Source organism: Lampetra fluviatilis, chromosome 48 (genome assembly GCF_964198595.1).
Source record: "Lampetra fluviatilis chromosome 48, kcLamFluv1.1, whole genome shotgun sequence".
Lineage (NCBI taxonomy): Eukaryota > Metazoa > Chordata > Hyperoartia > Petromyzontiformes > Petromyzontidae > Lampetra > Lampetra fluviatilis.
The window spans coordinates 2,528,548-2,551,500 of NC_136322.1; the positions used below are offsets into that span (position 1 = coordinate 2,528,548).

The 22,953-nt window shown below is 55.8% G+C and overlaps 1 protein-coding gene across 1 annotated transcript in view; it reads right to left on the reverse strand.

Moving 5' to 3' along the window:
• Window positions 1-22,953, reverse strand: part of DNAH1 (dynein axonemal heavy chain 1) — a 184,833-nt gene that overhangs the window by 60,341 nt on the left and 101,539 nt on the right. The window contains exons 53-60 of the mRNA XM_078877706.1: window positions 21,499-21,661; window positions 16,539-16,730; window positions 11,693-11,803; window positions 7,615-7,800; window positions 5,614-5,808; window positions 5,257-5,424; window positions 4,574-4,765; window positions 3,343-3,474 (exon numbers count right to left, since the gene is read on the reverse strand). Of these exons, the coding sequence (XP_078733832.1) occupies window positions 3,343-3,474; window positions 4,574-4,765; window positions 5,257-5,424; window positions 5,614-5,808; window positions 7,615-7,800; window positions 11,693-11,803; window positions 16,539-16,730; window positions 21,499-21,661 (1,339 nt within the window). The remainder of the gene's footprint in view (window positions 1-3,342; window positions 3,475-4,573; window positions 4,766-5,256; window positions 5,425-5,613; window positions 5,809-7,614; window positions 7,801-11,692; window positions 11,804-16,538; window positions 16,731-21,498; window positions 21,662-22,953) is intronic.

A 22,953-nucleotide genomic window follows, 5' to 3' on the forward strand; every position in this document is an offset into this window, starting at 1 on the left:
ATACACCGTATGAACGCCGGAATGGTCTTCATGGATCAAGAGAAGGCCTTCGATAGGGTGGAACACGGCTACCTCAAAAAACTCTTATCCGCCTTCGGCTTCGGACCTCTGTTTACGGCACAAGTCCAATTACTGTACACCGACATACAAAGCACAATTAAAATCAACCAACGCCTGGGTCCCCCCTTCCCGGTAACGAGGGGGGTGCGGCAGGGATGCCCTCTCTCAGGGTTGCTATATGCGCTGTCACTGGAGCCGTTCCTGAGGAGGTTAAGAACCACCCTGCCTGGACTATCCTTCCCGGGTCCTGACGGAGCGAACCTGAGGCTCTCAGCATACGCCGACGATGTCTGCGTGGTGGTGAACGACAGTGAAGACGTCGTCGCGCTGCGCAGTACGGTCAAGGATTATGAGAACGCCGCCGGCGCCAAGGTCAATTGGAAGAAAAGCACGGCACTGTGGATGGGGCTACACAGCGCCACGCAACCCGTATCCCTCCCGGGCGGAGTGCAGTGGCGGGATGACGGGATCTTGTACCTCGGAGTGCACCTGGGGAGCGACTCGACGACCCGAAAAAACTGGGAGGAGCTGCGTGCAAAACTTGAGGACAAGCTGAAATCGTGGGAACACCTCCGTGCACACCTCTCCTTTAGGGGCAGGACACTGATCGCCAACAACCTGGCTGCCGCTGTACTCTGGCATAGAATGAAGGCCCTCTCCCCTCCAGAATGGTTGGTGGCCAAAGTCAACAGAGCGCTCGTCGCCTTCGTTTGGGCCGGGAAACACTGGCTCAGGCCCGGCGTACTCCACCTGCCGAGGCACGAAGGCGGACAGGGCTTGGTGGACGTGGCGGCCAGAATAATGTGCTTTCGCATCCAGACAGCGAAGGCCATATTATACGATCAGGAGGAAGCGCCGTGGAAGACGCTGGCCCTCGCCGTGCTGAGGTGCGCCGGGGGACGGATGGGCTACGGGAGAGAGCTGTTCCTTATGGACCTGAGCCTAGTGGACTGCAATGGACTGCCCGCATATTATCAAAATCTGAGCGAGGCGTGGCGAAGCCTGGAGTGGGCGAGGAAGAGCCCCTACTGCGGCATGGCCGCCTTCCTGACGGAGCCCCTGTTCTTCAATGACCTCTTCGGAGGGGTGAAGGGTGAAAAAGCGATGGCTTTCCGTTTTATTCGAGCCGGCGTTAAAACGGTGGGAGACATAACACAGAGCCGCGACGGCTGTCAAAGGTGGAAGAGCGCGGCTGAAATAAGTCTCGACGCAGGTCTCCGTACGATGATAGCCGGAGGGAAAGTGCTGCGAGCGGTGCTGGCGACGGCGAAGGATTTCCACCTGCAGCTGCGCACGCCGGACGGCACCGACTCGGCCCAACCCCCCCCCCCTCACCTGCCCGGAACTACAGGCAGCCTGCATCCAACCCCCCGGGCGGAACGACACAGGGCTGCTGTTGAAGCTGGACGAGTGCGGGGATTTTGCCCTACGGACTGCCTCCAAAGCAGCTATTTACAACTGCTGCGTAAAAACGCTGCATCGTCGAGCCCTCGAAAGTACGCCATCCACGAAATGGAAAGACCGCTTCTCCCCACTGCTAGATGTCACCCCGCAGTGGAGAGAGTTTTATAAAGCCCCAGTGGCGAAAAGAGCCGGAGACCTGCAGTGGAGGCTGGCCCACTGGGCACTGCCTTCAGCAGTGTGGGTCCGCAAGATCCAGCCAGGAGCGTCCGCGTCATGCGCCTTCTGTGACGAAGAAGAAGATCTCGCACATATATACCTGGACTGTCGGAGGCTGGCGCCGCTCTTCTCGACGCTGGGAGACATCCTTACCAAAATCGACGTGCCTTTCTTTCGCAGCACCTTGGTGTGCGGAGTACCCCGCAGGCTGGACAAGCGCCACGTCCTGGCCAACTTTGTGTTGGCGCAGGCAAAAATGGCTGTATACAAAACACGTAAAAAGAAGCTGGAAGACGCAGGAGCCACAAACGAAAGCTGCTCAGCAGTAGCGATGATGCGCGGGCTGATAGCAGCGAGGTTAAAATGGAATATGAGTATTACACGCGAATGGGAGGGGAGCACGAGTCCTTCCAGAACAAATGGGGGGCCGGCACTCTCTATGGTCAAGTGAGGGCGGAACCCTAATAATACGCCTATGACAACGGCCGTGACAAGCCGCGTGTATAGCGCGGACACGAGAAGTGCATGGGTCTCTGCCCGTGCAAGCGACCGGCGACTGCACGTGCGGGGCAGCTGCGCGCGCTGGTGGTGGCGCTCCAAGCCGCGCGATGCGTGGAGCAGCGCGCCGTTGCGTGGCACCGGCGACTGATTTACGGCGCGATGCTGGGAGTGTCGGCGTGCACGCGCGTCCGTGGCAGTCTGGCGCGGCCGTTGGTGAGCCTTTCCTGAGAGGCCCCCCGCTATGGACGGCGAGCACGGGTGGAGCAAGAAGTGTGACGAACTGAGACACGGCGCGAACGGCGCTCCAGCAGCCCGGAAGGGCAACTTGTGCGCGCCGTCGCGAAGCACGGGCGATTTGATTTACGGCGCGATGCGCTGTACGCGACACCAAGCATGACACTGACGAACGAAAGACAGTAGACTTCGCGGTATGACGCGCGTGAGGGACGAGAATGGCGCAGCGCGCGGGGACCGGGTTTCTTCCCGATCGTTGTCTTTCTTCCGAAGCCGGACTCAGAATCCAAACCGGCGCGCGGTGGTACATTCAAAATAAGACCGCCAGTCATGGCAAAATCAGCGACGCGAGATGCGCGGATGACGCAATGCGCGCGCGAGACGAGGTTTTTACCCCGGGATGCTCCGGTTTTCCTCGAAGTGTTGTTTGTTTGGTTTGTTTGTTTTGTTGTTTGTTAGCTCGGGCCGAATGTGGCAGAGCGATACCTGACACGCAACAGCTGTGGCAGCTTTTTGCTGTCACGGTAATAAAGACGTTTTAAAAGTCAAAGTCTCTCTGCCTCTCTCTCTCTGCCTCTCTCTGTGCGTGTCTCTCTCTACCTCACTCTCTACCTCACTCTCTCTCACTCTATCTCACTATCTCTCTATCTCACTATCTATCTCTCTCTCACTCTCTATCTCTCTCTACCTCACTTTCTCTCTCACTCTATCTCACTCTACCTTACTGTCTCTCTCTCTCTCTGCCTCTCTCCGTGTGTGTCTCTCTCACTATCTCTCTCTGCCTCTCTCTGTGCGTGTCTCTCTCACTATCTCTCTCACTATCTCACTATATCTCTCTGCCTCTGTGTGTGCGTGTCTCTCTCTCTCTCACTATCTCACTATCTCTCTCTCTGCCTCTCTCTGTGCGTGTCTCTCTCTCCCACTGACCGTGAAGGGCCCCAGGTAGGTGACGAATCCCGCGGCCAGCAGAGCGTCCCCCACCACGTGGCTGAGGGCGCAGTCCAAGTCCTTGATGGCGCCGCTCCAGCGAACTCGCTCATCCGCTAGGCCGCCAATCAGCTGCACCAGCACGGACAGGGTGGGTGGGTGGGTGGGTGAGTGGGTGGGTGGGGGGGTAGGTGGGTGAGTGGGTGGGTGGGTGAGTGGGTGGGTGGGTGAGTGAGTGGGTGAGTGGGTGAGTGAGTGGGTGGGTTAGTGGGTGGGTGGGTTGGGGGGGTGGGTTAGTGGGTGGGTGGGTGAGTGGGTGGGTGAATGGGTGGGTGGGTGGGTGAGTGAGTGGGTAGTGGGGTGAGTGGGTGAGTGAGTGGGTGGGTGGGTGGGTGAGTGGGTGCGTGAGTGGGTGCGTGAGTGGGTGGGTGAGTGGGTGGGTGAGTGGGTGCGTGAGTGGGTGGGTGAGTGGGTGGGTCAGTGGGTGGGTGGGTGAGTGGGTGGGTGAGTGGGTGGGTGGGTGAGTGGGTGTGTGAGTGGGTGGGTGGGTGAGTGGGTGTGAGTGGGTGCGTGAGTGGGTGGGTGGGTGGGTGAGTGAGTGGGTGGGTGGGTGAGTGGGTGGGTGAGTGGGTGAGTGGGTGGGTGACGTGGGTGGGTGAGTGAGTGGGTGGGTGGGTGAGTGAGTGGGTGAGTGGGTAGGTGGGGGGGTAAGTGAGTGAGTGATTAAGTGGGTGCGTGAGTGAGTGAGGTGAGTGGTTGAGTGAGTGGTTGTGTGAGTGTGCTGGTGAGACAGGGACTGTCCTCTCTACTCACCCTTCAACCCACACGTCTCCTGCGTCTCACAAACGATGACAACCACCACGATGTCAATGCTACAACCCCCGCCCCTCCCTCTACCTCCCCCTCTCCCCTCCTCCCCCTCTCCCCCTCTCCCCCCTCCCCCTCTCCCCCTCTCCCCCTCTCCCCCTCCCCCCACTCCCCCCACTCCCCCCCACCCCCCCCTCCCCCCCATCCACTCCCACCCCCTCCTCCTACCTGAGCTGCTCTCTCCAGACGCCCCTCACACTGAGCGCTCCGCTCCTGCAGCAGTTCTCTCCCCTCCCCACTCCCTCCCCCCCACTCCCCCCCCCCCACTCCCTCCCCCCCCCTCCCCCCCTCCCCCCCACTCCCTCCTCCCCTCCCCCCCTCCCCCCCTCCCCCACCCCCTCCCCCACCCCCTCCCCCCACCTACCTGAGCTGCCCTCTCTAGTCGCCCCTCGCACTGCGCGCTCCGCTCCTGCAGCAGCTCCCTCCGCCCGATGGCCTCGCGGTGTCTGAGCTGCAGCTGCTCGACCCCCAACTCCACCTGCTGCAGCTGCAGCTGGGCGCCGGCCAGCGCCGCCTGCGACACCGCCAGCTCCTCCAGAGCCGTGCGCCGAGCCTCCTGGGGGGGGGGGTGAGTCAGTGAGTCTGTGGTGTGTGTGGTGAGTCTGTGGTGTGTGTGGTGAGTCTGTGTGGTGAGTCAGTGGTGGTGAGTCAGTGGTGGTGAGTCTGTGTGGTGAGTCTGTGTGGTGAGTGTGTGGTGAGTGTGTGTGGTGAGTCTGTGTGGTGAGTCTGTGTGGTGAGTCTGCGTGTGGTTAGTCTGCGTGCGTGTGCGTGCGAGCGTTACCCGTTTGGGCAGGACGGCGCCACGTGGTGGTACTGGTGCATGTGTGTCTGTGCATGTGTGTGTGTGCATGTATGTCTGTGCGTGCGCGTGCGTGTCTGTGCGTGCGTGTCTGTGCGTGCGCGTGCGAGCGAGCGCGTGCGTGCACGCGCGTGCGTGTGTGTCTGTGCGTGTGTGTCTGTGTGCGTGTGCGCATGTGCGTGTCTGTCTGCGTGCGTGTGTGTCTGCGTGCGTGTGTGTCTGTGTGTGCGTGTCCGTGCGTGCGTTACCCGCTTGGGCAGGACTGCGCGTGCCACGTGGTGGTAGAGGTGCATGGCGCGCACCCACAGGCACAGAGTGGTGCACGCCTTGGAGACGCGCTCGATGGCCGCCGGCTGGAAGTCCTCCATGTCGATGTAGGGCTGCACCTGGCGGATCACCGCCTCGGGGATGTTGTCCTGAGAGAGGGGGGGGGGGGGAGGGTCTGGGTGTAGGTGTCTGGGTGTAGGGGTCTGGGTGTAGGTGTCTGGGTGTAGGGGTCTGGGTGTAGGGGTCTCTCTCCCATAACTCTCCAATCATCCCATCCTCCACATTCTCTCCCTCATTTCCACCTCCCCCTCCCCCCCGTCCCCCCCTGTCCCCCCCACCTTGTCGTAGGTGAGCAGGCTCTCTATGAAGCGTCCCGGCTCCTGCAGGAGCCCCCGTCCGCCCTCCCAGTAGTCGTCGATGCGCGTGCCTCCCGGCTTATCGCTGGCCACCTTCTTGGGCTTGACGCCCCTCATGATGCACACCGCCTCCATCACCAGGCGCACGCCAGGCGGGGGGCGCTGCATCGCCCGCACCTGGTGAGGGGGCAGGCAGCGAGGGACAGAGACACAGGCAGAGAGACAGATAGAGAGACACAGAGAGACAGAGACACAGACAGAGAGACAGGCAGAGAGACAGAGACACAGAGAGACAGAGACACAGACAGAGAGACAGAGACACAGAGAGAGAGACAGAGAGAGACACAGAGAGAGACACAGAGAGAGGGACAGAGACACAGACAGAGACACAAACAGAGACACAGACAGAGACACAGACAGAGAGACAGAGACACAGAGAGAGAGAGAGAGAGAGAGACAGAGACACAGGCAGAGACACAGAGACACAGACAGAGACACAGGCAGAGAGACAGAGACACAGAGACACAGAGAGAGAGAGACAGAGAGACAGAGACACAGAGAGACAGAGACATAGACAGAGAGACAGAGAGAGACAGAGACACAGAGACACAGAGAGAGAGAGACAGAGAGACAGAGACACAGAGAGACAGAGACATAGACAGAGAGACAGAGACACAGAGAGAGACAGAGACACAGACACAGACAGAGACACAGACAGAGAGACAGAGACACAGAGACACAGACAGAGACACAGACAGAGACACAGGGAGAGAGAGACAGAGACACAGGCAGAGACACAGAGACACAGACAGAGACACAGGCAGAGACACAGAGACACAGAGACACAGAGAGAGAGACAGAGAGACACAGAGAGAGAGACAGAGAGACACAGAGACACAGAGAGACAGAGACACAGAGAGAGATGGAGCCAGAGAGAGAAAGACAGAGAGAGAGACGGAGAGTGAGCGTGTGGGTGAGCAAGTGGAAGAGTGAGTGAGGGTTTGGGTGAGCGTGCGGGTGAGCGTGTGGGTGAGCAAGTGGGAAAGTGAGGGTTTGGGTGAGCGTGCGGGTGAGCGTGTGGGTGAGCGTGCGGGTGAGCGTGTGGGTGAGCGTGCGGGTGAGCGTGTGGGTGAGCAAGTGAGCGTGTGGGTGAGTGAGTGAGCGTGTGGGTAGTGAGTGAGCGTGTGGGTGAGCATGTGGGTGAGTGGGTGAGCGTGCAGGTGAGCGTGTGGGTGAGTGAGCGTGTGGGTGAGCGTGTGGGTGAGCGTGTGGGTGAGCGTGTGGGTGAGCGTGTGGGTGAGTGAGTGAGCGTGTGGGTGAGCGTGTGGGTGAGCGTGTGGGTGAGTGTGTGTGTGAGCGTGTGGGTGAGCGTGTGGGTGAGCGTGTGGGTGAGCGTGTGAGTGAACGTGTGGGTGAGTGAGTGAGCGTGTGTATGAGCGTGTGGGTGAGCGTGTGGGTGAGCGTGTGGATGAGCGTGTGGGTGAGTGAGTGAGCATGTGGGTGAGTGAGTGGGTGAGTGAGTGAACATGTGGGTGAGTGTGTGGGTGAGTGAGTGAGCGTGTGGGTGCGCGTGTGGGTGAGCGTGTGGGTGAGCGTGTGGGTGAGCGTGTGGGTGAGCGTGTGAGTGAACGTGTGGGTGAGTGAGTGAGCGTGTGGGTGAGCGTGTGGGTGAGCGTGTGGGTGAGCGTGTGAGTGAACGTGTGGGTGAGTGAGCGTGTGGGTGAGTGAGTGGGTGAGTGAGTGAACATGTGGGTGAGCGTGTGGGTGAGTGAGTGAGCGTGTGGATGAGCGTGTGGGTGAGCGTGTGGGTGAGTGAGTGAGTGTGTGGGTGAGCGTGTGGGTGAGTGAGTGAGCGTGTGGGTGAGCGAGTGGGTGAGCGAGTGGGTGAGCGTGTGGGTGAACGTGTGGGTGAGTGAGTGAGCGTGTGGGTGAGCGTGTGGGTGAGCATGTGGGTGAGCGTGTGGGTGAGCGTGTGCCACCCACCTCCGTCACGTCGTTCTTGTTCAGCGCCTTGAGACTGCCGAGCGCCGCCTCCAGCGCGGGCAGGGCCTGCGCGAGGTCCCGCTCCGCACCGTCGGCCATCTCCTGCGCCAGCGCCGCACTGGCACTGGCCTTGCGCTGCTCCTCACTCACGGAGCGGCGAGTCTCCTCGGCCAGGGCCACCTCCGCCTGTAACACACACGCACACACACACACACGCACAGACACACGCACAGACACACACACAGACACACACGCACACACACACACACACAGACACACACGCACACACACAGACAAACACACACACAGACACACACACACGCAGACACGCACACATGCACACACACGCAGATACAGACACACAGACACACACACACACGCACAGACACACACGCAGACACACACACAGACACACACACACAGAAACACACACAGACACACACAGACACACGCACAGACACACACACAGACACACACACACAGACACACGGACACACACACACAGACACACACAGAGAGACACACACACCGACACACACAGACACAATGACACACACACAGACACACACATGCACAGACACACACACACAGACACATAAAGATAAAGATCCCCCGTATAGCCTTAACAGACTGTAGGGGCAAGTGCTGTTAGCGAGCACCTATGAAGGCCGCAACGGTACACGAGGGGGTGGGTGGCCAGCACCACGCCCGACCGCCTTTGTCACCCCAGTGGTGATGTTTACACACCACACCAGGTACTCATTTGAGGCTGAGTCGACCTAGGGGAGGCCCAAGACCGGTTCAGAAAATCGTCACCGGTGTTGGCCGTGAGCGGGAATCGAACCCGGGTCGCCAGGTCTGTAGTGCAGCGTAGCGCTAACCGCTGCACCACCGCTCCTCAGGTGACTGGCCATGTGTCCGGACAAGGCTGAATAGGCCCATCCGTGACCTGCAGCACTTTGCAGAGTGTGGACTAAGCGATGGCCCATCCTGGCGCTCTGTCTCTGTCGCACGGTTCTCAGCGGCGCGCTCTTTGGAACTCTCTTCGCACGGCCCCAAAGTGCTGAGTTCCACTGTAGATGTTGACCCTCCATTTGTATTAAAGGTCGTGGAAGCGACTTCTGAAATCCTGTCTTTATTTGTCTTTCGTTCACAACACTCCCATCTTACTCCTTCACGCCGCTGACAGACAGCGTGAGAGGGAGAGAGAGAGAGAGACACGCGCGGCCACGTGGCAGCCTGGACCACGTGGCAGCCCGGACCACGTGGGCAGCCCGGACCACGTGGGCAGCCCGGACCACGTGGGCAGCCCGGACCACGTGGGCAGCCCGGACCACGTGGGCAGCCCGGACCACGTGGCAGCCCGGACCACGTGGGCAGCACGGACCACGTGGCAGCCCGGACCACGTGGCAGCCCGGACCACGTGGGCAGCCCGGACCACGTGGCAGTCTGAACCCCGCTCCAGCGTGGCCCCTCCCTCCGTTCGTTCCAGTTCTGACCACGTGTTGTTCGTCTCCACCCCTATTTAATACCCGGGTCACGTGGTACCTTTCCACCAATCCTGGTTAGCCTCTATGGAATCTTCCAGACTCCATCGTAGGCTCCCGGGACCACGCCCCTGACTCGTCTCCCCATTGGCTGTGGCTAAAGCCAGCAGAACCAATCATCTACTTACAGATGTCACCTTCCCATTACGTCAGGGCCACGCCCCTAGGCTTCCCCCCATTGGCTGTGGACCAGGACAGGCAGAGCCAATCGTCGTGACGAGTTGTGATCCGTCAGCGACCCAGATATAACCTCACATTACACATTGATGGTCCACCAAGAGCATCGATTTCCTGCTTGAGGTGCGTTTTAAGGTTTCCACAGGAAACGTCTCCCTTTGACCTCCAGGGGCAACGTGATCCATCCCTCGGCTGGGAATAGAAGATTTGCTTCGGAAGCCATTTGAGTCTTTCATCCTCGCAAGGAGGCTTGCACCATCTGCGTTGGTATCTCCCAGTTACATGCTAATTTCTCACTTTAACATCATGCTATTTCTCTCACATTAACTCAGCTTATTCAATGAAACATTATTCTGTTGATATGTAAACTCCTTTGTCAAGGCGCTCTGCTCCTCCCACCCAGCTTAAATATACGCTCCAAGCCTGGTGGTGTTTCATTCAGATGCTGTCTTTCAGACAGCTCTGTGTCTTCACCTGAGGATGGCTGCTTGTGTTGTGGCCGAAACGTCGTGAGAATTTTTTTTTATGATGTTTTATTTTTATTATTTTATTATTTCCCTTCTACGTGACTTTACCGAAAGAACCATGAAGATGAATCCCTGCAGTCACGAAAGCTTTAAATCGAAAAGACACTGATATTAGTTTTCTTTTTTTCCCAGGCGATGTTCAGTATCTTCAAAGACGCTTAAGTTTCCCAAAGGCAGAAACTAGCTTGGGCAATTCGATGTTGGATTTCATAATCAATTAAACTTTGCTAGAGAGATGGCTGCCCAAGTATGGGAAACTGGGCAAGTCTTCGAGTATTGCATTGTTGCTAGTGGTTGTAGGGGGTGGTAGGCGTCCTCTCCTCGGGGCTTGTTGGTTGTTTGACTTGCATCCTACTGGGATTTTTGCACACAGCGTTGGTGTACACGGTTATTTTTTTAATGCAATATTTTGCTGTCTTTTCTTATATTTTCTGTTTGCACTTAGTCACATAGTCACTTTAAAATGTTTTTTGTTCATGTTTTTTGTTTGTTGCAGTTGCACCCGATTCAAGAGCCGAATGGTTCACAGGGCCACACCTAATACATGAACTTGAAATGAACTTGAACTTGCTTTGCTGGGTATGGAGTGTTAGACCCATCCAGCCGTTCGCATCTGTAAAGGTGTTGACGATGACCTGAAGGTCAGCTTCTGGGCAGGCACTGACTTGGGCATCGTCAGCATATTGGAATTGAACACCGGATGTGACCGATGTGTTCCGCTTGGCTCTGAAGCGCTCGATGTTGAATGTGTTCCCGTCTGCCCTACGTGTGATGATTGTTATGCCTCTGGGAAGTCTGTTTCTCGGTCAGACGAAGCGAGATGGAGGAGAGAGTCGGCGCAATGAGGCAGCCTTGTGTCACACCAGCCCTCTCTTCCATTGGCTCTGAGGGTTCACCACCCGAGGGGATGACAACCTTCGTACCGTCGTGCAAGAGACGGAGGAGGACGTTAACACATTTTGCATCATTAGACCTCCTTTGCCAGCACCAACATATAATGAGAGGGGTTTTCCCCTTTTTTCTAGCGTGGGAGGCTGTGCGTGTGCTGTAGTGTGTGTACTGTAGTGTGTGTACTGTAGTGTGTGTACTGTAGCGTGTGTACTGTAGTGTGTGTAGTGTAGTGTGTGTACTGTAGTGTGTGTACTGTAGCGTGTGTACTGTAGTGTGTGTAGTGTAGTGTGTGTACTATAGTGTGTGTACTGTAGTGTGTGTACTGTAGCGTGTGTACTGTAGTGTGTGTACTGTAGCGTGGGAGGCTGTGTGTGTGTGTAGTGTAGCGTGCTATAGGCTGTGTGTGTGTGTGCTATAGGCTGTGTGTGTAGTGTAGCGTGGTAGGCTGTGTGTGTGTACTGTAGCGTGCTATAGGCTGTGTGTGTGTGTGCTGTAGCGTGCTAGGCTGTGTGTGTGTGCTATAGGCTGTGCGTGTGTGTGTGCAATAGGCTGTGCGTGTGTGTGTGCTATAGGCTGTGTGTGTGCTATAGGCTGTGCGTGTGTGTGTGCTATAGGCTGTGCGTGTGTGTGTGCTATAGGCTGTGTGTGTGTGTGCTATAGGCTATGTGTGTGTGTGCTATAGGCTGCGTGTGTGTGTGCTATAGGCTGTGCGTGTGTGTGCTATAGGCTGCGTGTGTGTGTGCTATAGGCTGTGCGTGTGTGTGTGTGCTATAGGCTGTGCGTGTGTGTGTGCTATAGGCTGTGCGTGTGTGTGTGCTATAGGCTGTGCGTGTGTGTGTGCTATAGGCTGTGCGTGTGTGTGTGCTATAGGCTGTGCGTGTGTGTGTGCTATAGGCTGTGCGTGTGTGTGTGCTATAGGCTGTGCGTGCCCCCACCGTAATCTTCTCCATGGTGAGCTCCGTCTCCCGCGCCGCCTCCAGCAGCTGCGGCCTCATCGCCTCCAGCTCCTGCTGCAGGCCAGCCACATCCTGGGCTGTCTGCAACAGCTACAAACACACAGACAGACATCACCACACCTGTACCACCTACACCTACACATGTACCACCTACACCTGTACCACCTACACCACCACCACCTACACCACCACCACCTACACCTGTACCACCTACACCACCACCACCTACACATGTACCAACTACACCACCTCCAGCTCCTGCTGCAGGCCAGCCACGTCCTGGGCTGTCTGCAACAGCTACACACACACACAGACACACACTCAGACACACACAGACACACACACAGACACACACACACACAGACACACACACAGACACACACACACACACAGACACACACACACACAGACATACACACACAGACACACACACACATACACACACACACACACAGACACACACACACACACAGACACACACACAGACACACAGACACACAAACAGACACACACACAGACACACACACACAGACACACACACACAGACACACACACAGACACACACACAGACACACACACAGACACACACACACACAGACACACACACACACAGACACACACACACACAGACACAGACACACACAGACACACAGAGACACACACACACACACACAGACACACATACACACACAGACACACAGAGACACACACACACACAGACACACACACAGACACACTGACACAGACACACACACACAGACACACACACAGACACACAGACATCACCACACCTGTACCACCTACACCACCTACACCACCACCCACACCACCCACACCACCACCTACACCACCACCACCACCCGCACCACCCACACCACCACCACCTACACCACCACCACCTACACCACCACCACCACCTACACCACCACCACCACCCACACCACCACCACCCACACCACCACCACCCACACCACCACCACCTACACCATCACCACCTACACCATCACCACCTACACCACCCACACCACCACCACCTACACCACCACTCACACCACCTACACCACCACCCACACCACCTACACCACCACCACCACCTACACCACGACCTACACCACCACCTACACCACCTATCCCATCACCAACTACACCTGTACCAGCTACACCTGTACCACCTACACCTGTAGCACCTACACCACCACCACCCACACCACCACCTACACCATCACCACCACCTACACCACCACCTACACCACCACCACCTACACCATCACCACCACCTACACCACCACCTACACCACCACCACCTACACCATCACCACCACCTACACCACCACCTACACCACCACCCACACCACCACCACCTACACCTGTACCACCTACACCTGTAGCACCTACACCACCACCACCACCTACAGCACCACCATCATTTAAACCACCACCATCACCTACACCACCAACACCACCTGTACCACCTACACCTATAACACCAACAACAACCGCCATTCGCCACTAAGTGGCGATGACGTCACCACGATGCTTGTGCCAGGCGGAGGAGCGACGCTCACAACAACGAGCGGAGCGCCGGGTGGCTAAAGCACAGCAAGTTGGCACAGTAGGGGGCACAGGTGGTGCATCAGCCAGTCATCTCGGTCATCTCAGTCAGTCGACCCGTGGCACCTGGGTCTGCCCCGTGACCTCCTGCCAGCGGACGTTCGACACTTCACGTGGCCTCAACGTGCACATAGCTTGGCACAAGCGTCGTGGTGATGTCACCGCCACTTAGTGGCAAATGTCGGTTGTTGTTGTTAAGTCTGCGTGTGAGTCTGCGTGTGTGAGTCTGCGTGTGAGTCTGTGTGTGTGAGTCTGTGCGTGTGAGTCTGTGTGTGTGAGTCTGTGTGTGAGTCTGTGTGTGAGTCTGTGATTGAGTCTGTGTGTGAGTCTGTGATTGAGTCTGTGTGTGTGAGTCTGTGTGTGAGTCTGTGTGTGAGTCTGTGATTGAGTCTGTGTGTGAGTCTGTGATTGAGTCTGTGTGTGTGAGTCTGTGTGTGAGACTGTGATTGAGTCTGCGTGTGAGTCTGTGTGTGAGTATGTGTGTGAGACTGTGATTGAGTCTGTGTGTGAGTCTGCGTGTGAGTCTGCGTGTGAGTCTGTGTGTGAGTCTGTGATTGAGTCTGCATGTGAGTCTGCGTGTGAGTCTGTGTGTGAGTCTGTGATTGAGTCTGTGTGTGAGTATGTGTGTGAGACTGTGTGTGTGAGTCTGTATGTGTGAGTCTGTGTGTGTGAGTCTGTGTGTCTCACCTTGTCTAGACCACACTGCATGCGTGTGAGTCTGTGTGTGTGAGTCTGTGTGTCTCACCTTGTCTAGCCAAAACTGCATGCGTGTGTGAGTCTGTGTGTGTGTGAGTCTGTGTGTGAGTCTGTATACTCACCTTGTCTAGCCCACACTGCATGCGTGTGAGTCTGTGATTGAGTCTGTGTGTGAGTCTGTGTGTGTGAGTCTGTGTGTGTGAGTCTGTCTGTGTGAGTCTATGTGTGTGTGTGTGTGAGTCTGTGTCTGTGAGTCTGTGTGTGTGAGTCTGTGTGTGAGTCTGTGTGTGTGAGTCTGTGTGTCTCACCTTGTCTAGCCCACACTGCATGCGTGTGTGAGTCTGTGTGTGAGTCTGTGTGTGAGTCTGTGTGTGTGAGTCTGTGCGTGAGTCTGTGTGTGAGTCTGTGCGTGAGTCTGTGTGTGAGTCTGTGCGTGAGTCTGTGTGTGAGTGTCTGTGCATGAGTCTGTGTGTGAGTCTGTGCGCGAGTCTGTGTGTGAGTCTGTGTGTGTGAGTCTGTGTGTGTGAGTCTGTGTGTGTGAGTCTGTGTGTGAGTCTGTGTGTGTGAGTCTGTGTGTGTGAGTCTGTGTGTGTGAGTCTGTGTGTGTGAGTCTGTGAGTCTATAGACTCACCTTGTCTAGGCCACACTGCATGCGTGTGTGAGTCTGTGTGTAGACTCACCTTGTCTAGGCCACACTGCATGTGTGTGTGAGTCTGTGTGTGTGTGTGTGAGTCTGTGCGTGTGTGTCTGTGTGTGTGTGTGTGTCTGTGAGTGTGAGTCTGTGTGTGTGAGTCTGTGAGTGTGAGTCTGTGAGTGTGAGTCTGTGTGTGAGTCTGTGAGTGTGAGTATGTGTGAGTCTGTGTGTGAGTCTGTGAGTGTGAGTCTGTGAGTGTGAGTCTGTGTGTGAGTCTGTGAGTGTGAGTCTGTGTGTGAGTCTGCGTGTGACTGTGTGTGAGTCTGTGTGTGAGTCTGTGAGTGTGAGTCTGTGTGTGAGTCTGTGTGTGAGTCTGTGTGTGAGTCTGCGTGTGACTGTGTGTGAGTCTGTGTGTGAATCTGCGTGTGTGTGAGTCTGTGTGTGTGAGTCTGTGTGTGTGTATGCCGATGGTTTGGTAATAGCTGCTCATTCAGAAGAGGAGTTGGAGACGCTGCTGCTGAGACTGGAGCGTGCCACTAAGAGGTGGGGCCTTACCATCAGCCCCACCAAAACTAAGCACCTGCCTGGGTATTTTGTACCATCGGACACTCCACCCCCACAACTCCCAATCGGTGATGGGGCAGTTGTGGAGAGAGTGGAGAGTTTCCCATACCTGGGCAGTGTGCTTATGACCGGCTCCAGTTTATCAGCAGAGGTCTCACTCCGAATCAGTCGAGCGGCAATATCTTTTCATCGGTTGCGTAACGCTGTGTGGAAGCTACCTGGTCTGTCGCTCCGCACGAAGCTTCAGGTCTTCTCGACCACGGTCATTCCCTCCCTTCTTTATGCTTGCGAAACGTGGACCCCCCAGGTGGAGCATCTTCGCCGGTTGGAAACATTTAGGCTGGCCTGCCTACGATCCATCCTGGGTTTAACCAGGCTGGATTGTGTGAGGAGCTCACAAATCCTTGAAAGATCTGGGCAAGGTCCCATCGGTGAGCTCCTCCGGCAGGCAAGGCTGCGTTGGCTGGGTCATGTAGCCCGCATGCCCAGTCACCGCATGCCTAAACAGCTTTTGTTCGGCCGGATCGAGGGGGCTAAACGGGCGCGACACGGGCTAGAGAAGAGATGGAGTGATGTGGTACGGGAGGACGTGGAGCTGAGTGGACTTGCCGATGACTGGTACCAGCGGTGTCAAGATCGGCCTCAGTGGAGGAGGCTCGTGAAAGACGCTACTGGGCAGTTGGAGGCAGTCGCCCTCCAACAACAACGGAGGGCGGAGGAGCGACGCTCACAACAACGAGCGGAGCGCCGGGTGGCTAAAGCACAGCAAGTTGGTACAGTAGGGGGCACAGGTGGTGCATCAGCCAGTCATCTCGGTCATCTCGGTCAGTCGACCCGTGGCACCTGGGTCTGCCCCGTGACCTCCTGCCAGCGGGCGTTCGACACTTCACGTGGCCTCAAGGTGCACATGGCCTGGCACAAGCGTCGTGGTGACGTCACCGCCACTTAGTGGCGAATGGCGGTTGTTGTTGTATGTGAGTATCTGAGTCTGCGTGACTCACCTCGTCTAGCCCACACTGCATGCGTGTGTGAGTCTGTGTGTGTGAGTCTGCGTGTGAGTCTGTGTGTGTGAGTCTGTGTGTGTGAGTCTGTGTGTGTGTGAGTCTGTGTGAGTCTGTAGACTCACCTTGTCTAGGCCACACTGCATGCGTGTGTGAGTCTGTGTGTGTGTAAGTCTGTGCGTGTGTGTCTGTGTGTGTGTGTGTGTATCTGTGTGTAGACTCACCTTGTCTAGGCCACACTGCATGCGTGTGTGAGTCTGTGTGTGTGTAAGTCTGTGCGTGTGTGTCTGTGTGTGTGTGTATCTGTGTGTAGACTCACCTTGTCTAGGCCACACTGCATGCGTGTGCGAGCCCCGCGGATCTCTCCGCTCTTGAGCGCCAGCAGGCGCCCGAACGTGGACAGCAGCTCCAGGAAGGCCGTGGGGGTCACGCTGCTCGAACGGCCCAGCTGGGCGCGGAACCGCAGGGACGCCTCGCTCAGAGAGCGGTGGATACTCACACACGCACTCACCTACACACACACAGAGACACACACACAGAGAGACACACTGTTACACACACACACAGATACACACATACAGACACACACACAGAGACACACTGTTACACACACACAGATACACACACACAGATACACACACACAGAGAGACACACACATACACACACTGTTACACACACACACAGACACACACACAGGAACCACAGGGACGCCTCGCTCAGAGAGCGGTGGATACACACGCACGCACTCACCTACACACACACACATACACACTGTTACACACACACACAGATACACACACACACACAGATACACACACACAGAGACACACACAGATACACACACACAGAGACACACAGATACACACACATATACACACTGTCACACACACACACACAGAGACACACACAGACACACAGAGACACACACACACAGAGACACACACACACAGAGACACACACACACAGAGACACACAGGAACCGCAGGGACGCCTCGCTCAGAGAGCGGTGGATACTCACACACGCACTCACCTACACACACACAGAGACACACACACAGAGAGACACACTGTTACACACACACACAGATACACACATACAGACACACACACAGAGACACACTGTTACACACACACACAGATACACACACACAGATACACACACACAGAGAGACACACACATACACACACTGTTACACACACACACAGACACACACACAGGAACCACAGGGACGCCTCGCTCAGAGAGCGGTGGATACACACGCACGCACTCACCTACACACACACATACACACACTGTTACACACACACAGATACACACACACACAGATACACACACACAGAGACACACACAGATACACACACACAGAGACACACAGATACACACACATATACACACTGTCACACACACACACACAGAGACACACACAGACACACAGAGACACACACACACAGAGACACACACACACAGAGACACACACACACAGAGACACACAGGAACCGCAGGGACGCCTCGCTCAGAGAGCGGTGGATACTCACACACGCACGCACCTACACACACATGGAGACACACACACAGATACACACACACAGATACACACACAAATACACACACCTACACACACTGTTACACACACACAGATACACACAGATACACACACACAGATACACACACAGATACACACCTACAGATACACACACAGATACACACAGATACACACACACAGATACACACACACAGATACACACACAGATATACACACACAGATACACACACACAGATACACACACAGATACACACTGTCACACACACACACAGAGACACACACACAGAGACACACACAAAGATACACACACACAGATACACACACAGGAACCGCAGGGACGCCTCGCTCAGAGAGAGGTGGATACTCACGCACGCACGCACCTACACACACATGGAGACACACACTGTTACACACACACAGATACACACACAGACACACACACACAGATACACACACACAGGAACCACAGGGACGCCTCGCTCAGAGAGCGGTGGATACTCACGCACGCACGCACCTACACACACACAGAGACACACACTGTTACACAAACACAGATACACACACATACAGATACACACACAGATACACACAGATACACACACACAGATACACACACACAGAGACACACACACACACACTGTTACACACACACAGATACACACGCACCTACACACACACACACAAGCACGTGATGGGCCAGGGGTGAGGAGTGGGGGGGGAAGGTGACCGAGGGGACACGGGAAGTGTAGCCGGGAATCTTCTGGAAAGTTCCTGAAGGGGGCGTGGTTAAGGGCGGAGACCGCGGCAGGCGGCACGTGCGAGGTAGCAGCCAGGACACGCCGAGAGGGATAAAATGGGAGCCCCGATCAAATATCGGGGCTGTCTGCAGGTGAAGTGGAACCCAGTGCTTCGTCTTAGTCTCAAACAGCACGTTGGCACCAAACCTCCTACGCATTTCACAAGTAGTACTAATCGCATATCTGCATTTCCCATAAATTTGCTAAATTCCTCTTGATATGCAAATTATTTTGTCAAGGCGACCTTCCCCCCTCCATCCCAGCCTAAATAGTCGCTCTAAGCCTGGAGTGTGTCATTCAGACTCTGTCTACTCGACAGACCTGCTCTCCACCTGAGGACGGCTGCTTGCGTTGTGGCCGAAACGTCGTGAGAATTATTTTATTATGTTTTATTTTTATTATTTTATTATTTCCATTCTACGTGACTTTACCGAAAGAACCAAGAAGATGAATCCCTGCAGTCACGAAAGCTTTAAATCGAAAAGATTTAAATTCTATTTACATTTTTATTTTATTATGTTTTATTTTTTTTATTTTATTATTTCCATTCTACGTGACTTTAAAGTTATCCCATATGCGCAAGAGATAGGCGTGTTAGAGTCGCCTGTGGAACGAGTGTAAGAGACAGGTGTATTGTAGTCCCGTGTGCAACGGTATTATGCAATGTAGAATAAACGTTGTTGCCTCCGAAATAGTGGTTCCGAAGTGACTCACTTCAGATTCATGAGCTCCTCACACAATCCAGCCTGGTCAAACCCAGGGTGAATCGAAGGCAGGCCAGCCGAAATGTTTCTAACTGGCGAAGATGTTCTATTAGGGGGGTAAACGTTTCGCAAGCGTAGAGAAGGGAATGGCGAATGGCTCCAACTCCCGGCCACGTAGTTTTACCCACTCACCATCATGAAGGTCCTTAATGATTCTGAGCAGAGGGTCAGGGACTCCGAAAGCATGAAGAACAACCCAGAGCCCAGGCCTACTGATGGTATCATCAGCCTTGACCAGGTCAATAAAGCAGAGATGTAGGTCTTGTTGTAATTCCCTACACCTCTGCTGTAGCAGATAGACAGAGAATATGGATGGCATCTGTGCAGGACCGCCCTGTCCTGAAACCACATTGGGGTTCTGCAAGCCTCTCCTCAGCATTATACAAAGACAAAGATACCTCGTATAGTCTCAAGACACCTACACCACCACCACTACCTATGCAGGGACGTCAATGGAGTCACTATGGCATTCAGCGCCAGCTACTGTCACAAGAGTGAAACTGCGCGTCTTGAGCCTCTCTGACACCAGAGTAGCTATAGCATGGAAGCTGCCCTAGGCGGCATGGTTCTGGTGACGGTTAGAGAGAGAGGTCACGTGATGACGTGGCAGTCTGGGTGACTACGAGAGGTCACGTGATGACGTGGCAGTCTGGGTGACCACCAGAGGTCACATGATGACGTGGAAGTCTGAGTGACTACGAGAGGTCACGTGATGACGTGGCAGTCTGGGTGACCACCAGAGGTCACGTGACCTGGACATGGCAGCGAGGAGGCTTGAGGGACACGTGGTGCTGGGTGGAGAACCTTCTGCTGAGATCCAGAATGTTCGGGAGAATAAAAGGGAGGTCCCGGGAGCGATCGCGGCTGTCTTCTGGAACCAACCCGCGGTGTTACGTCTCTCCGCACTTGGGTCTTTGGTCGTCGCGTTCGGCATCGTGGGTCAGGCCGCATGTTGCTGACCTGACCCAGTTATGTAGTTACCCTGTTATCGTCAAGTTAACCGTGGTAGTTACCACCCATGTCGTTATCCTGTGTAGGTCATGCAGTACCCCGTTGGGGTTCTAGAATAAACGTGTTGCCTCCCAGTTCAAGTGTGTGCCTCTGTAAAACCACTACACCATCTACACCTCCATCGCCACCCACCACTCACTCACCACTCACCACCACTCACTCACCACTCACCACCACTCACTCACTCACCACTCACTCATTCACCACTCACTCACCACTCACCACCACCACTCACCAGCGACTCGTCCACTCCGCCCTCCATCTGTGTGAGGTGGCTAATGGCCACGGCTGCCAGGGCGCTGTGCGGCCACTCACCACCACTCACCACTCACCACCACTCACCACTCACTCACCACTCACTCACCACTCACTCACCACTCACTACCACCACCCACCACCCACCACCACTCACTCACCACTCACTCACTCACCACCACTCACCACCACCACTCACCAGCGACTCGTCCACTCCGCCCTCCATCTGCGTGAGGTGGCTAGTGGCCACAGCTGCCAGGGCACTGTGCGGCCACTCACTCACTCACTCACCCACCACTCACCACCACTCACCACTCACCACCACCACCACTCACCAACGACTCGTCCCCTTCCCCACCGCCCTCCATCTGCTTGAGGTGGCTGCTGGCCACGGCTGCCAGGGCGCTGTGCGGCCACTCACTCACTCACTCACCCACCACTCACCACCACTCACCAGCGACTCGTCCACACCGCCCTCCATCTGCTGGAGGTGGCTGGTGGCCACAGCCGCCAGGGCGCTGTGCAGCCACTCGCCACCACTCACCACTCACCACCCACTCACTCACCACCACTCACCACCACCACCACCCACCACTCACCACCCACCACCCACTCACTCACTCACCCACCACTCACCACCACTCACCATCACCACCCACCACCCACTCACTCACTCACTCACCACTCACCACCACTCACCACCCCCACTCACTCACCACCACCACTCACCAGTGACTCGTCCCCCTCCACGCCGCCCTCCATCTGCTGGAGGTGGCTGCTGGCCACGGCTGCCACCCACTCACCACTCACTCACCACTCACTCACCACCACCACCACTCACCACTCACTCACCTACCACTCACCACCCCCACTCACTCACCACTCACAACCCACCACCACCACTCACCAGCGACTCGTCCCCTTCCACACCGCCCTCCATCTGCTTGAGGTGGCTGCTGGCCACGGCTGCCAGGGCGCTGTGCGGCCACTCCCCGAACCAGTCGATGGTGCAGCAGTTGACCAGCGACGGGAAGCGGCGCAGGCGGGCACGGAACGTCTCACCCACGGGGCTGAGGCACACACACACACATGTACACACACACACACACGTACACAGTGACACACACGTACACACACACACATGTACACAGTGACACACATGCACACACACAGTGACACACAAACATACAGTGACACACACACATACACACACACACACGTACACACACACATGCACACACACACACACATGCATACGCAGACAAGTACACACACGCACACACACACACGTACACATACACACACACACAGTGACACACACACATACATACACACACGCACACACACACACGCCACGCAGTGACACACACACACAGTGACACACATACACGCACACACACACGCACACACACGTACACACACGTACACGCACACACATACACACACACGTACACACACGTACACACACACACATACACACACACATACACACACACACACGTACACGCACACACACGTACACGCACACATACACACACATACACAGTTACACACACGCACACACGCACGCACACACACATACTCCATCTATTCTCTAGCCCGTGCCGCGCCCGATTAGCCCCCTCGATCCGGCCGAACAAAAGCTGTTTAGGCATGCGGTGGCTGGGCATGCGGGCTACATGACCCAGCCAACGCAGCCTTGCCTGCCGGAGGAGCTCACTGATGGAACTTTGCCCAGATCTTTCAAGGACTTGTGAGCTCCTCACACAATCCAGCCTGGTTAAACCCAGGATGGATCGTAGGCAGGCCAGCCTAAATGTTTCCAACCGGCGAAGATGCTCACTAGGGGGGTCCACGTTTCGCAAGCATAGAGAAGGGAGGGAATGACCGTGGCCGAGAAGACCTGAAGCTTCGTACGGAGCGACAGACCAAGTAGCTTCCACACAGCGTTACGCAACCGATGAAAAGATATTGCCGCTCGACTGATTCGGAGTGAGACCTCTGCTGATAAACTGGAGCCGGTCATAAGCACACTGCCCAGGTATGGGAAACTCTCCACTCTCTCCACAACTGCCCCATCACCAATTGGGAGTTGTGGGGGTGGAGTGTCCGATGGTACAAAATACCCAGGCAGGTGCTTAGTTTTGGTGGGGCTGATGGTAAGGCCCCACCTCTTAGTGGCACGCTCCAGTCTCAGCAGCAGCGTCTCCAACTCCTCTTCTGAATGAGCAGCTATATCCAAATCATCGGCATACATAACGTGGTTGACCAATAGGGAGCCATCCCTTGATCGCACCCGGGCGTCGATCAGCCTCCCATTATATCTGTACCAAATGGAAATTCCCCGGTACAGCTATTGAAG